The sequence below is a fragment of the Mastigoproctus giganteus genome, chromosome 10, assembly GCF_048544385.1.
Source record: "Mastigoproctus giganteus isolate SK-2022 chromosome 10, ASM4854438v1, whole genome shotgun sequence".
Lineage (NCBI taxonomy): Eukaryota > Metazoa > Arthropoda > Arachnida > Uropygi > Thelyphonidae > Mastigoproctus > Mastigoproctus giganteus.
Genome location: NC_143584.1, coordinates 95553762 through 95568394, shown reverse-complemented (window position 1 = coordinate 95568394; position 14633 = coordinate 95553762). Strand labels below are relative to the sequence as shown.

Sequence of the window (14633 nt, the reverse complement as noted above, 5' to 3'; positions counted from 1 at the left end):
TTCACGATTTGAGTTGCAACTTTAACCGCTTCCCCACCAACTAGATTTAAGAAATGTGCAGCACACGGCACATAATCAGCGCATTTATTTTTTTGTTTGAGATGTGCTTGCACACCATTCTGCAGGCCAGACATATTTGCAGCGTTGTCAAAAGACTGTCCTCTACAATTATCCAGTGGCACTCCACTTTTTTCTAGAAATTCTTGTAAGAAATTGAATAAAGATAAGCCACTGTGACTACTAATTTTGATGAAAGATACACATCTTTCATACACTTTTCCCTCAAAACTATATCGTACTATAATCGTTAGTTGGTCATTGTGGGACAAGTCTGATGTCGAGTCCATCACAATTGAGTAGTACTTTGCATCGTCACTATTTATTTCAGCTATAATTCTTTTTATTACTTGTTTTCCCATAATCTCTATTAGTTTTTGATAAGTACGAAGTGAAAGGCTTTGGTCGCAGTTCTCGTTGTTGGATATGTTCGCGCATGAATGGATCGAACTCTGCTAGTAATTCCAGAGCCCCCATAAAATTACCATTGTGCGGAGAGCCAAATATTTCCTCGTGACCTTTGAATGCTAAGCCCCTTACACTTAAATATTTCACCACTGCAATAACACGTTTTAGGACGTTGTGGTAATATTCCGTATCTTTTCTTAGCTGCTCCTGCAACTGCTTGTCAATAACAGACTTGTTTTCTTTACGTGTTAACGATACTAACAATGATTTCTTATGTTCATTCGAATTTTTGTGACTTTCTAAACAAGGTCCTATATGTTTCCAGTCAGAGAATCTGGTTGTGTATTGAGAAGGGACTTTAGAGAAGAGTTTGCAGACTAGACAAAAAACACTTCCCATACTGGTCGAATAGCACAACCAAGGTCTTTCCAGTAATTGACCATTTTTAATTTTTTTCGTAAAGTACTTATTTGAAAATGATCTGTTTTGTTCTTTGTAATTCCTTATTGAAATTATTGAAACTGGATATATATTTTTTTGGATCTTTATTTTGGAAATAAGTCATTTCATGTGAGAGACAGTGATTAATAAAATTATTATTTAACTGTGTAGGCCACAAACCTACGTCAACATATTTAGCAAGCAACTCTGCATTTTCTAAAGCCTCTTTATCACTATCTTCTTGCAAAACAGCAACAGACACTTCAGAGAACTGGTCGTCGTCTAGTCTTGTATATTTTTGTCTGGTACTGAATGTCCGTCAACGTCAACATTGTTTTTAGAGGTTCTCGGTGGTGATTCTAGTTCTAGTAATTCTTCGTTATTGTTATATACATTTTGTTTTTTCTGTTTCTCTTCGGTTAAGTTATTCTCTCTTTCGCTTATTACTGCACCTATATCGTTTAGATTCTCATTTTTATTTTCCAATACAAAAAATTTTGAAATTTTGGCACATTTACTTCTTTCTTTTTCTCTATTTAATTGTATTTTTCGTTTTTCAGCTCCACTTTTATATTTTCTATCAGACATATTTTTAGGTATTTATTTAATCTGAAAAGAAATTTAAAAAAACCTAAAACTAAAAATTTGCAATTCGCTGAACACCCTATTGACCTCTTTATCACTCCCCACCTATGCAAATCTGACTACAATTTTCAGAAAATTCCAGTCTCTAGGGTGTGTAAAGCAGTTGTTAACAGAACATTAAAGCCACACATTTTGTTTACAAAATTTAACAAATTGTGAATGGACATACAACATTTACATAAATACAGCATTTAATTTCCCGTTTTAATCCCTTATGATACCGTTCCTGTTAGCAAAATTTTCTAAACTAACTTACTTGCACTCTTCTTCCTTTTCCTGGGTAAGAATTCTGTTTCCAGTCCTGTTCTGCAGTCGTCTCTCTAGGCTTGGCCTCTGCTGACCCACTAGAAGCACTTTCTTACGCTGCTCTCTGGCGGTTCCTAACGTGCACAAGGACTTTTCTCCAGGGGTGCTGCTCCAACCATCCGTGAGAAGCTCGATCTCACTCTTTTTTCAATCACTTCTCCCTTTTGGGGGAAGTGATAATAAATAATCCCTTTTAATACCATTCTCACTCCCCAACATTCTTTATAGCTCCCTCCTCCGCGATTCTCTCCGTACTTTTTTCTGGGAACTCTCTTTCCTTTCTGCATAACCTTTTTGTTCATCTCTCTCCCCTTTTTTCTCGCCCAATCATTTACTATTTCACCGTCTTCATCTTATTTCTCATTCGCTCACTTCACATTCCGTTGTCTCGACCTACGACTGGTAGGTCGAGACCCCTTTCTTTGTAGCGAGGACTTCCGGGCGCTTAGAAATTTCCAGAACTTTCGTCGGGCCATCCACGTCCACTTACTTCTTTCGTCACGTATTTTACGTGACCGCCCTTGAAATTTTTAAGCGTGCTCTCTGTGTCGGCCCGTTTATTCTGCGGTATGCTACCTGAACGCGGCGTACTCTAATATCTCGGGTCCTCCCTTTTTCCTTTTGAAGTCCGAACCCTTTCTTGGGGGGGGGGGGGGATGGGCGATCCTTTGTCCCTTACTACCCTAGTGCTGCCCCAGCTGTTTACCGTAAACAAGAACTGTTTCCAACTGGCGCTCCTATTGTATAGTTGCGTTTCGAACAGCTCCCCTGTAGCTACGATAATCCGCTCTCTACCAAAACGAATAGAGAGAGTGAGAACAAGCAATTTGCTGAAAACCGTCTGATTTAAACATTAATAATTTTCCAAGAGATATAAAATTATTATTATAGATAGTTGTAAGAATGGGTTCTTACAATTACATACAAGCTTCCTAATTTCATATACAAGGCCTTTCATGTCCACCGGAAACCTCCAAAAACACTCATTTTCGTTTGCCACCTTTCTCTCTAAAAGTATCCCAACACCAAAAAATCGGTCAGCCCGACGCCGTTTTTATTTGACGCAAACACTGGACGTCCACTCATTTCCTGTTTTCGCTCCAATGGTGTCATAGATGAAAGGAGGCGCCTCGCATAATTCCGCTTCACGTCTTATTGTTCTTCCTTAAGCAGTCCCTTCACGCCCATTCTCAAATAGCACCCCTTTACTTAGTCCTGCTATCCCTGTTTGCTCTCATATTATTTGAATTACTTGTTTACCCCTTTGCTACTATAGTTAATTCTCACGCTTAAACTGTCCCATCACTAAATATAGGGTTCTTCAAACTTTAACATTACTTCTAGCAAAACAATTATTTTTATTTTAAATTTGTAAGATTTTACATCTTACATTGTCATTGTCAAGCAGGCAAGCTTATAGCTTACTAGTGCCTACCGCTTACTTCAAATAAACGGTGTCCAGTTATTTTTATTATGGCTCATTTCGAGGAAATGCAAAAAACGATTGAATTTACATGCCGACAAAAGATTTCCGGAGAGTGATTTAGCTTATATTTATTTAGTAAACTTTGCCAATACTTACCAGTGAAGAAACGAAGCACCTGAACAGTACACTTCACCGAACGAATGTCCATTTAATATTCAACTATACTGTACTATATATAATGTCAAATGGTGAGAGTTACGCTAAGCTAACACGCTTTAGAGGAGCTAGACTTGCACTCCCATTCCGACGTTGCCACATTTGCATAATTGACAAATGACAAAGTATATTTTGATTTTACCGACTACTGACAGAGCCATATTTCCTATTTATTGTCATTTAAAACATTGATATTTTATTCAAATCCAATAGTATTGCAAACCAACGATTTAAACTTTATCTAGGTATGAAAAAATTTTGTATAATTTATTTTCTTAAATTTTTAATTTAAATTGTTTTTATTTTATTTTATTTTTTGAATGCAGCCCTGGGCTGCAGCCCATAAAGACCATGCCTAAATCCACCCCTGACCAAACTGCATTTATTTAAAATGAATTATTTGCCTGCCGCGTTGAATACTGATAAACGTTAACCAACCAGATGACCAGCACAACTTCTGGGTTTGTGGGACAGGCAGTTGGATAGGTTTTACGAGTACTCCTAAGTTGCAGAATGGTAATCTCTTTGGCTCATAATTCGTGCTTAGTAGCAGCACTAATTGCCTGAAGGCCAGAGGTGCGAACAATGTGTTCCCAGTTAAGTCTCTTGTAATCTGTTCGTTATATGGAAATTTTCTGTTCTACAAAAACTATTTTAAATGTAATTACCAGGGGAATTAAAAAAATATCGCTAAATAGAAAATTTCACTATAAAGAAGTTTGTTGAACAATGGTCCGACTTGCATGTGTCAAATTTTTTTGACGCCCTCCTGAACTGCCGCCCGCTTACCTACTTGCGGGCCGATCGGGCTAGCCAGGTGGGTAAAGTGCCTGCCTGGCAACCCAAAGGTCGCGGGTTCGAATCCCGCCTCGGGCTTGGATCAAAGTACTGCAAAAACCTTGGGAGGTGCATTATGGCCACAGAAGCCGATGCGCCAACAACTACCAAAAAAAAAAAAAAAAACCTACTTGCTGTGGCCTTGTATACATTTTCTCTTTTAGCCCAATGGGAATGTAGAGTGTGGGTTTTCACTAATTAGCAATTAATGGATCAACATTAGAATAAAATGGATTGCAAAACATTTTATGATTACTTACCTTGTATCCAGACTTACTGCAAATGATTGGCAGTAACGATAAATATGTATTATTATATTTTTGTAATAATTTTTTAAATGTCCTCGTTTTTAAATTTGGTAACTCTAATTTAGGGCCATCATGCAGCCATTGATATACACAGTAAAAAAGGAAATTGCAATAAGAAATATAATAATATGCTTTTATTGTGGAAATCTTTATAAATATAAATTAGTTTTAATAGTTTTGTCGAATTTACCGTACTTTTGTAATTTGAGATGTCAAATTAGGGCTTATAATGCTATTACAAATATCAATGGGGAATAAGAATGCTTAGTTTATTTTGTAAGTGCGATATTATTGACGTATCAAATAAAGGAAAATGTGATTTCATTAAACATGCTGCTACAAAGAAGCAAGAGCGCAGGGAGGGTGGCAAAAATGATAAAAAAATTTTTTTCATGAGTTCTTGGGAAAAAGAAAGAAAGAAAAAAAAAAAAACCCCTATCAAAACTAACTGCTGGAAACTTCTTAAATCCCCTCCACCCCAAATTCGAAAATTTGGCACTATAATTTTCTAAAAATTTTCCCTGGGAGAGAACCCAGACCTTCTCCTTCCTAGGATTCCTCAGCATTCCAGAATACTTTACAAACAAACAAACTAAAAAAATAGCCCTGGTAATAAACATTTATAAAAACATATAAAAGTAACAGTTTCACTTCACTGCATAGAAATATGATAACAATTCTACTGTTTGGTTTAGTTAATTTTGCTCTAAGTAAAGAAATTTTTTTTCCATACTGAATCCACAGTAAACATGAGCTTCAACATAATATTCACTTAACTTTTTGAAGACTAAACTTATTTCCTTCTGGGTTTTAATGAAAATTTAAATGTACTTATTAAATTGTCACATTCTGCGATTTAATAAATTAAATTTTCTGAAGTTTTTATGAAATACAGGGTATGCATTTATAAAAGTAAACATACTGTATTTGTATTAAGTACAACACTATCAAGTAAAAATCGTTGGTGTAATTGAGTTGCATTTCAAGCATTCAGTTTGTCACCATCCATTTTTGAAGTCTACTTTACCAGTAAGGTTGGTATTACTCAATGGTGTAATGGAAAGACATTTCCATTATACGATCGGGGAAACGTCTTTTTTTGCATAATCTTATTCAGAAAATGTCAACAAAAATTTGTTAAAAGTTCTCTAATATTAACCATCCATAACAAAGCTGCACTTTTCAAGATGATGTTGCATGAATGTGGATCAGTTGAGAATATGGTACACAAAAGGAGTGTTCAACATGACATTAGACAATTTTGCAGCCTCCCAACAAATCTGTACAGAAACTTGGCATTCAAATGTTGATATCACTTGGTTTAGTTCATTTTGCTCCAATTCATAATAACTGAAATAATACACCAACCATATAACTGAAATATTTTTAAAATAGGAATAATATAGTATAAGACCAGATCAAATTAAAATGATAAAATAAAATACACTGATTGTATAATAAAAGCAATAAGTAAAAATAAAATATAAAGAATAGCAATTACACTATATGGAATAAAAGCAAAAAAAACAACTGTAGTTTTTAGAGGTGACTGCTTCCTTTATCAACAGTAAGACTTAACTTGTCATGGTACATCCTTAAATAACTGCAGGATCATGGCTTGCAGCATGTGTTACCGTAGGAGCATGGGCAGTATCCTGTACATGCACTGAAACTGGAAATGGCTCGGGAGTGCGCCAGGCTGAACCATTCATGTCATCCCTCTTTGAAACCGTAATTCTGAGACAGGATGAACGATTCTGCCTGCCACACTCCCGAGCCATTTCTGGTTTCAGTGTACTATACTGCCCATGCTCCTATGGTTTTTATCACTTTTATTCTGTATAGTGCAATTACTATTCTTTATAATTTATTTTATCATTTTAATCTGATCTGGTCTTATACTCTATATTATTCCTATTTTAATAAAGTTTCAGTTATACAGTTGTATTATTGCAGTTATGAATCAGAACATTCCCAACCCCAGAGGCCTATTTGAAGCATTTTGCTCCAAGTAAAGAAATTTTTTCCATACTGAATTCCCAGTAAACATAAGCTTTAATTTCAGGATGAGATTATGTAACTAACACTAGTTTAAAAGTTTACTTTGCCAATGCCATGAAGGTATTGCAATTGAGGCAGCATGGTTTTACCTTATGGCTACACCAACAGTCAAAACTGGAGAATATGGAGCACTGAAAATCATCTGCATATATTTTGCGAAACCCACTTACATCCTCATGTTCTGGATAAATTTCAACTGCAGGATGACAAGTTTACTCCACGTGCAAATCAAGATAAATCACTTACTGCTACAGCTTACATTTCCCACTATCCAGGCATTTCTGTACATATTGCCAGGGTGAAATCAACTCTTCCTAAAGTATACCATGCAAAAGTGGCATATCTTATTACTGGCTGGATTGTGGGGTTTGCCATATGGCAAGCCTAAATGCAGACTATTATAGGGCATCTGAACATGAGGGGAGCCATCTGCCAGGCTGATTTTGACAACTCAGCCATCACTGAACATTATTGGGATGAGCAGCATCTTAATTGTAATCCCAGGTCTAATATTGAGAATTTGGTTTATGTTCAAGACACAGCTTAGTTGCGGCATATGATGCAAGAAAACAAGCTTATAGAGCATCAGTCAAAAAAAAAAAAAGAACTTTCCATTTCACTCATCTGGTCACTCCAAATGTGTGTCTAGTTCAGCCTTAAATTTATTTAAGCTATCAACTTCCACAACACATGGAAGTCTGTTCCAGCAAGACATATGGAAGTTTGGCTAAAGGCAAACTTCCGCACATCTATTCTACAACTGTCTTTCCTCAATTTGAATCTATGCCCCCTCAGGTTGTGCCATCTCATATGGGATGGTGGCAGGGGTCAATGCTGGGGCCTGCATGCACCCTATTATGGAGGATGTTGCCTAACATGATGAGAGATGGTGAATCAGTGATACACTGCAATATACTTGCAGTCTGATGAATGTCTCATGTTATCAATTCCTCCCCTCCCATTTGTTGTAACTGATTCACAGTTGTCAGCTATTTATGCATGCGTGGGTTTTCTTTCTGTATTATATATATTAAGTTCACTGTTGATCTTATTATGGTTGAGAGTAATTTATTTTATTGCTTTTATTGTATATATAATTTCAGTTTTTAAGGTAAATTTTATTGCACATTTTAATCAGTCTACTATTTTATGTTTGCCTTTAATTGTACATATTTTAAGTTTAAATTGGAGATAGTTTTCCATTTTAACATCTGTGTAATTAGTCTGCTTTCATAAAAAATTAAGTCAGTAGAAACAGTATATTATTAATATCAATACTTATTATGGGGGGGTTATAAAAGCAGAAAGCTTATGAGAGGAATACATGAATGAATGCATTAATTCATGGATTCCTCTCACTGATCTGCTGAGTGAAGCACTCAGCAGCTCAATGCAAGCTTTAAAAAGTCAGGAGTGTATCGAAAGAAAAAAAAAAAGCTGAAGAAAACTCTTCAGCTCTGATTAAGAAAAATTATTTTTAATTCATATTTAATAAACTGAAAACAAAAACAAGCGCCTCAAAAAAGCAACAAGTTTCATATGCACCACCAAATAACATTTCTTTTCTGAACATCCTCCTTATCTATCAAACTCTTTATTGCACTGCTTGTAACATGATAAAAAGAGTGAATTTACACATTTTTAACAATGGATACGAATTTACGTATTGCTACAAATAATACTTCCAGCACTGTTTTTCAACTATTTAATTATTCTGATAATAAAATTATTTTCCTTTGATCAGTTTTGCCTTTAATATGAACACCCAGCATAATACATATTTCACGCTTCTGCTCTGATTAATTAAGAAAACTCTTCAGCTCTGATTAAGAAAAATTATTTTTAATTCATATTTAATAAACTGAAAACAAAAATAAGCTCAAAAAAGCAACAAGTTTTATATGCACAAACTAAGAACATTTCTTTTCTGAACATCCTCCTTATCTATTCAGTTCTCTAAAGGGCACATGCATATCCAGTACTTTAGCTACAATGCACAGTATATGGATAGCCTATGTTAAATGAAAAAAAAAAAAAAAATGTTGGATTTATATTTGTCCAATGAAAATAAAATTTTTGGGGTTGCTTGACAAATCTTTTTAAGAGCTCAATATAAACTTTCATAAAATTCCTTTCACTGGGAGTGGAGTTATTACATATGGATGGATGGATGGACATGGCAAAGACAAGCACTTCATGAAAACTCACCTAATAAAGGAAAGATAAATTTTGAGATCATTTACAACATACAGCATGCACTACCTGATGAAAATTACTTAGCCACCCCTCCACAAATACTGTATACTATCCACAAGTCCTTCACACACATGCATATTGACTCAGATAATACAGATTGATATTATCAGACAAATTGCATCTTTATTATATTAATACAGACTTGCACAATATAAATCTTGTGGGTGTACCTGTCTATATAGCAATGCTAGGCTTGTAAATAAAATAAGTGAACTTGAGCTTTTGATCAAATCAACTAACACTGATATTGTAGGAGATGATGAATTTCATTTTAGTGAGTGTTAGGAGGGAGTGAAGTGCGGGTTTACAGTGCAACAATACACTGGAAGCCAATGTGGGTGAATCAGAACTTACAACTTTGAACATGGAATGATAGCAGGATTCCACAGTAACCATTCTGAGTGTACAAATGCAACTTGCCTGAACCTAGTGAATGTTATTCTAAGATGGAAGACTGGAAGGTCTTCCATAAAATAACAATAACATAAAAGGTTCAGATAGCTTCACAAACTCACAGAACGTATGTGACAAACTATAGAGTAATTCATATCTCATATGTCTCCTATGTAAAGCACAGAGTGGATTCAAGAGGCTTCAGGAACATCCACCAGTACTAGATGGTGCTACTTAGTCTTTGGTTCAGTGGTAGGACAGCAGTGCTGGATTTAGGCATAAACAAATAAGCTATAGCTCAATCTTACTGTTTCTTTTCTTTTTTTTTTTTTGTGAGAATAAAAATCTATAATTGTTTTTGAGATATTTTCATATAGTTTTGCTTAGGCTCTGTAGGAAAGCTGCACACAAGCTGAATATTGCAGTCAATTTAAAACAACGAATGGAATGTGTTGTTCCTGATATTCAGGGGACTGTAGAATAGTAGAAGAGTGATGAGTCTTGCTATACAACCAATACACATATGCAGTGTACTGATCGACCGTGAAGTTTGGAAAAGGCAATCTGATGACATTGGGAGCTCACATCTGGTGAGTATGGGCTTGGCACACCCAGGGTCCTGAGCTGGATATCATCATTCTTCATTTTCTTGGTGATTCCCTTCTACTTTTCTCTCTCTCTCTCTCTCAGGGTAACTTGGGAATTTTTTTTTTTTTTCCCCCTGGTGCAGCATAAGCCTCAGGCTTCCTTGCACCATATGGCTATTAATAATAATAATAATAATAATAATAGCTAGTGGCTTAGAATTGGTCCCATTAGTGGCAGTGCTTGAAACAATGAAGTCCATGATTTACTTGGACTTTCTGACAATTATGTGCAACATACAATGGTAGTACTACAAAAATGGGCTTGTCAATAAACAAATAATTGCTAATTTAAATATTTTTTTCCTTTTTAGGTATGTTTGCATATTATTATTAGCCATAAGTCTCAGGCACAAGGAAGCCTGAGACTTGTGCTGCACCAGCAAAAAAAAATTTCCGAGTTACCTCGAGAGAGAGAATGATGATGATATCCAGCTCAGGACTCTGGGTTTGTCAAGCCCATATGCATATATAAATATATTCTCTTTCTTGCTTTCTTGGTGATTCCCTTCTAATTCTGACTCTCTCTCTCTATCTCTCCCTCCCTCAGGGTAACGTGGATTTAAAAAAAAAATTTTTTTTTGGCTGATGCAACATAAGCCTCAGGCTTCCTTGCACCATATGGCTAATAATAATATGCAAACATGCCTAAGCAACTTAAATAGACAAGCAAGAGCTTGTCCATTTAAGTTTCCCAAAGAGATCTTTATTGTACTCTTTGATAAACACCAAGCACTCTTTGTATTTGGCTTGCAACACATCAACATCATCTTTCCTTAACTAGTCATTTCATAATGCAAGAACTCAATATCTGCATTAAATCAAGTTCTGGGAATAGTTTTGTTGCTTTCAAGCAGCCTTTGATAAGTGGCATATAACCCCCCCCCCCGCCATCCATCTTCACTCCTTCCTATCATTCACCAAAACGAAATTAATCATCTACAATATCAGTGTTAGATGATTTGATCAGAAGCTCCAAGTTCACTAACAACAATCCTAGCATTGCTATACAGACAAGTTAAGTTTTCTATTTTTTTTTATTACCCTTATAGTTATTTACCTAAGTCTCTGGGACATGTAACTGCTGGAGATTGCTGTATCTAATTCATTGAGTCTTTCTATGTATGCAGAATTATAAAGTATCCCACAACTATTCCTGAGGAGAGTACAAGTATAGTTTTAGCTATCATTAATCTGAATTTTATCAGTTCCCCCCCCCCCACACACAAATTAGCAGCATCCCTGAACCATTGGCACAGACCTGTACCTGTCTTGTTTAAATGGGTCTAGAGTTAATCTACCAGACTTTCATCCCTCCTATCATGTTTGCACAGAATTGGAGACACTAACATTTTGACATATGAGGGTAGTTCAATAAAGAATCACCCTCACCTACTTCCACATATCACAGAGATATCATATTTTGTGTCATACATATCTCTGTACTAAAGGTGTAAAATTTCAGCCCTGTGTCTTAATTTGTTTTTCTATTACACATCTGAACATGTGATGAAGTAGCATCATGGACAAAGTTGAAGCCAGAGCTGTAATCCGGTATCTTTTCTTGAAGGGGAAATCTCCTAAAGAAATCCACGAAGAGATGACTGCTGTATATAAGGATGAAGCCCCATCCTATGGCATTGTGAAGCACTGGCATAGACAGTTTAGGTGTGGTCAGACATCGGTAGAATCTGAGCCCATTCCAGGTCATCCCCATTCAGCCATTGATGACAGCACGATCAGAAAAGTGGAGTCGTTAATCATGGAAGATCGCCGAATATCTGTGCATGATTTATCCCAGGAGGTGTAAAGATTAGTGTAGGCGCTGTTGAAACAGTCCTTCACAACCAACTCCATTTATGCAAATTGAGTGCAAGATGGATTCCCTGATTATTGACTGGTTTCCAGAAGAATGATCGACAACAGGAATCACAAGAGTTGTTAGCCCTGTGCCAAAAAATGAGGAAGACTTTTTCTCTCATCTAATCACTCAGGAAGTTGGATGCATCATTTCGACCCTGAAAGTAAAAAGCAGTCCATGGAATGGCGACATCATGGTTCTCCCCCCCCCCCAAGAAGGCAAGGGTCCAAGCGAAAGCAGGAAAGGTCTTGCTGACAGTGTTTTGGGATGAGAAAGGCATAATAATGACTGATTACCTGCCGAAAGGTAGAACAATTACAGGCACCTATTATGCCAACTTACTCACAAAATTACGGGAGAAAATCAAAACCTGTAGGTGTGGCATGCTGTCCAAAGGTGTGAGAATGCTTCAAGACAATGCCCCAGTTCACACTTCTGAAATTGCAACAACGCAAGCAGCCACTTGTGGATATGAAATACTGTTGTTGTTGTTGTTTGGTTTTTAGGAGCATTAGCAACTAAGGCCATATTGCTCCGGGAATATGCGGTGGTCATTCCCTTGACCTTTCCGCATCCTCCGTATTTGGTAGTGACGGGCTCGAACCCCAGTCTAATCAAGAAGCTTGTGCTACGCACTGCTGCTCCTTCCCACCTGGCTATGGAGGCGCCATATGAAATACTGCCCCCATCCAGTGTACTCACTCAATCTTGCACCATTGGACTTCTTGTTTCCTTCCTTCAAATCATTTCTTCGGGGGACCCACTTCCCTGACGACGAGACACTCATCTCTGCAACAGAGTCATGGCGGTTCAGGACCACCCTCACTTCTACAAAAATGGTATCTGTAGCCTCATCCATCGATGAGAAAAAATGTGTAAATCTGCATGGTGGCTATGTAGATAAGGACTAAAAGCCGTGCCAAGAATCAACAGGCTAGTATCTCTGCAGCTAGCCTTATGCTGCAGAGGTATCCCACAAGTATTTCTGAGGAGAGTTCAGGAATATGGTTCGATAAAGGATCAGGGCGATTCTTTATTGAACCACTCTTGTATCTCACATATAAGACCATCATGGCATTAACACACTACATCAGCTCTCTAAAACAGTTGTAAACTAAACCTGCTGTCGCTTCCCACAGGATAAGTTTTTTTTATCATCAGAAAAGTGGGTTAATTTTTCACTTGATGAAAAATTTTAGATTTCTATGAAAATGCAGTTGAAGTTTCAGTCTGTAACAGATGAACTGAGTCATGCCCTGAATGAAAAAGGAATATCATAGTCAATTTTGTGTAGCATATGGAGCAGACAAACACTTCAGTTAACCATTAAACTTTTTTTGATTAGTGGAACAAAAGAATGAAAATTATTGTGGCTTGCTGAAATCATCACATTCTACACAAATGTACCAGAGATGCTTTAAAAGTTCTGTCTTTGACATCAAACATTTAGTGTTCAGTATTTACAAAATTTTCCTACTTGGCTAAAAAACAAGACCTGAAATTTTTTTTTAGTTCTGTGAGGCTGAATTCCACAAACTCATTAAACACATACCCAATTGTTTATTTTGTTTAGCATAATAGCTGTTGAACTAGCAAGCATTAAAATTTTATTCTCTTTCACTTGGTTCTGGTGATTGTCATTTGGGAATATGGAACATTATTTGTGACCAGGATGAAATGGAAAATGGTGAACAGCCAATTTTTTTTTTTTTTTTGAACTGTGTTTATATTTCACTGAGTTTTTCATGTCATCACTACAAAATACATTATCCAAATTGGAAAACAATTCAACACTTTCTTGTGATCTTTATTTTGTCAAGCGAAAGCTCCAAAACACCTTGAAGAAAAAAAGTTACGATAAATTTTTCAGTATGAAAGTTAAATTTGCATTGCAAAAGGGCTATTTGCCTGTTCATTTAGTCAATGAATTTACAATAGAAACATTGAATGTGTACAAAAGAACTCTCAGTTATCTAGAAAAATGGTTTCCTTTAGATAATTTGCCATATTGTCCTTAAGTGCTTTCAGTTTAAAAAACCCCCTTCCATTGATGAAGTAACTAATTTGGATTTTGTCACCATGAAAAAAAGAACGGCATCCAAATTCTCTTGATGACGAAATGAACGCTATGAACACAAGTGTTCAGTTCCCTTGAAGAAACAATGTCTCTTGTTAAGCGGAAATGTTTTTTGTAGAGACAGTATTCATTTGAACAAAGGTGGTGCAAGGATTTTTGCCGGTATTGTTTAGGACACCTTAAGGGTTCAGGGAAACTGTTAGTTAGTGGGTGAAGGGTAATATAGACCAGGGTCTTTCCTAGGGTATGTGATGCCTGGGTGCCAATTGCAATTTGGCACCCAGGAGGCAATTGAAATTTGGCACCCCCTTTAAGACTTTCTTCATATGTGTATGTTGGGTCGGAAAACTGCTAGCTTGGGGGAGACAAAGACCAATAGATTGACAGTAGCCACTGGCAGAGGTGAAAGAGATTCTTGCACTGCTTCTATTAGAATCAGCAGAAGCCTGAAAAACAAGATGCATGGTATTTCAGAGACTGCTGGGAGCCATTGCGGTACAAGTAAACACGTGGGTTGTGTTAGGATAGCTAAGAATAGAAACAGGTGCAGGTATACTTGCGTGTACACCAATGCTAGGAGTTTAGTAAATAAATTTGATGAATTTGAGGTATTGCTCAAAACATCAAAGGCAGATATTGTTGGGATATCAGAGACGTGGTGTCACACAGATATAAGGGATGCAGAACTGCAATTTGG

The 14633-nt window shown here is 36.6% G+C and overlaps 1 protein-coding gene across 1 annotated transcript; it reads right to left on the bottom strand.

The window, feature by feature from the left end:
* Positions 1 to 384: 384 nt before the first annotated feature.
* LOC150079170 (uncharacterized) lies at positions 385 to 864 on the bottom strand. The gene has a single exon (XM_090382979.1). The coding sequence runs from the start codon at positions 862 to 864 to the stop codon at positions 385 to 387; it is 480 nt and encodes a 159-aa protein (XP_090239105.1).
* Positions 865 to 14633: the final 13769 nt, after the last annotated feature.

Bases quoted from the DNA above. Each gene is read 5' to 3' on its own strand.
- LOC150079170 (XM_090382979.1), bottom strand. From the start codon at position 864: ATGGGAAGTGTTTTTTGTCTAGTCTGCAAACTCTTCTCTAAAGTCCCT.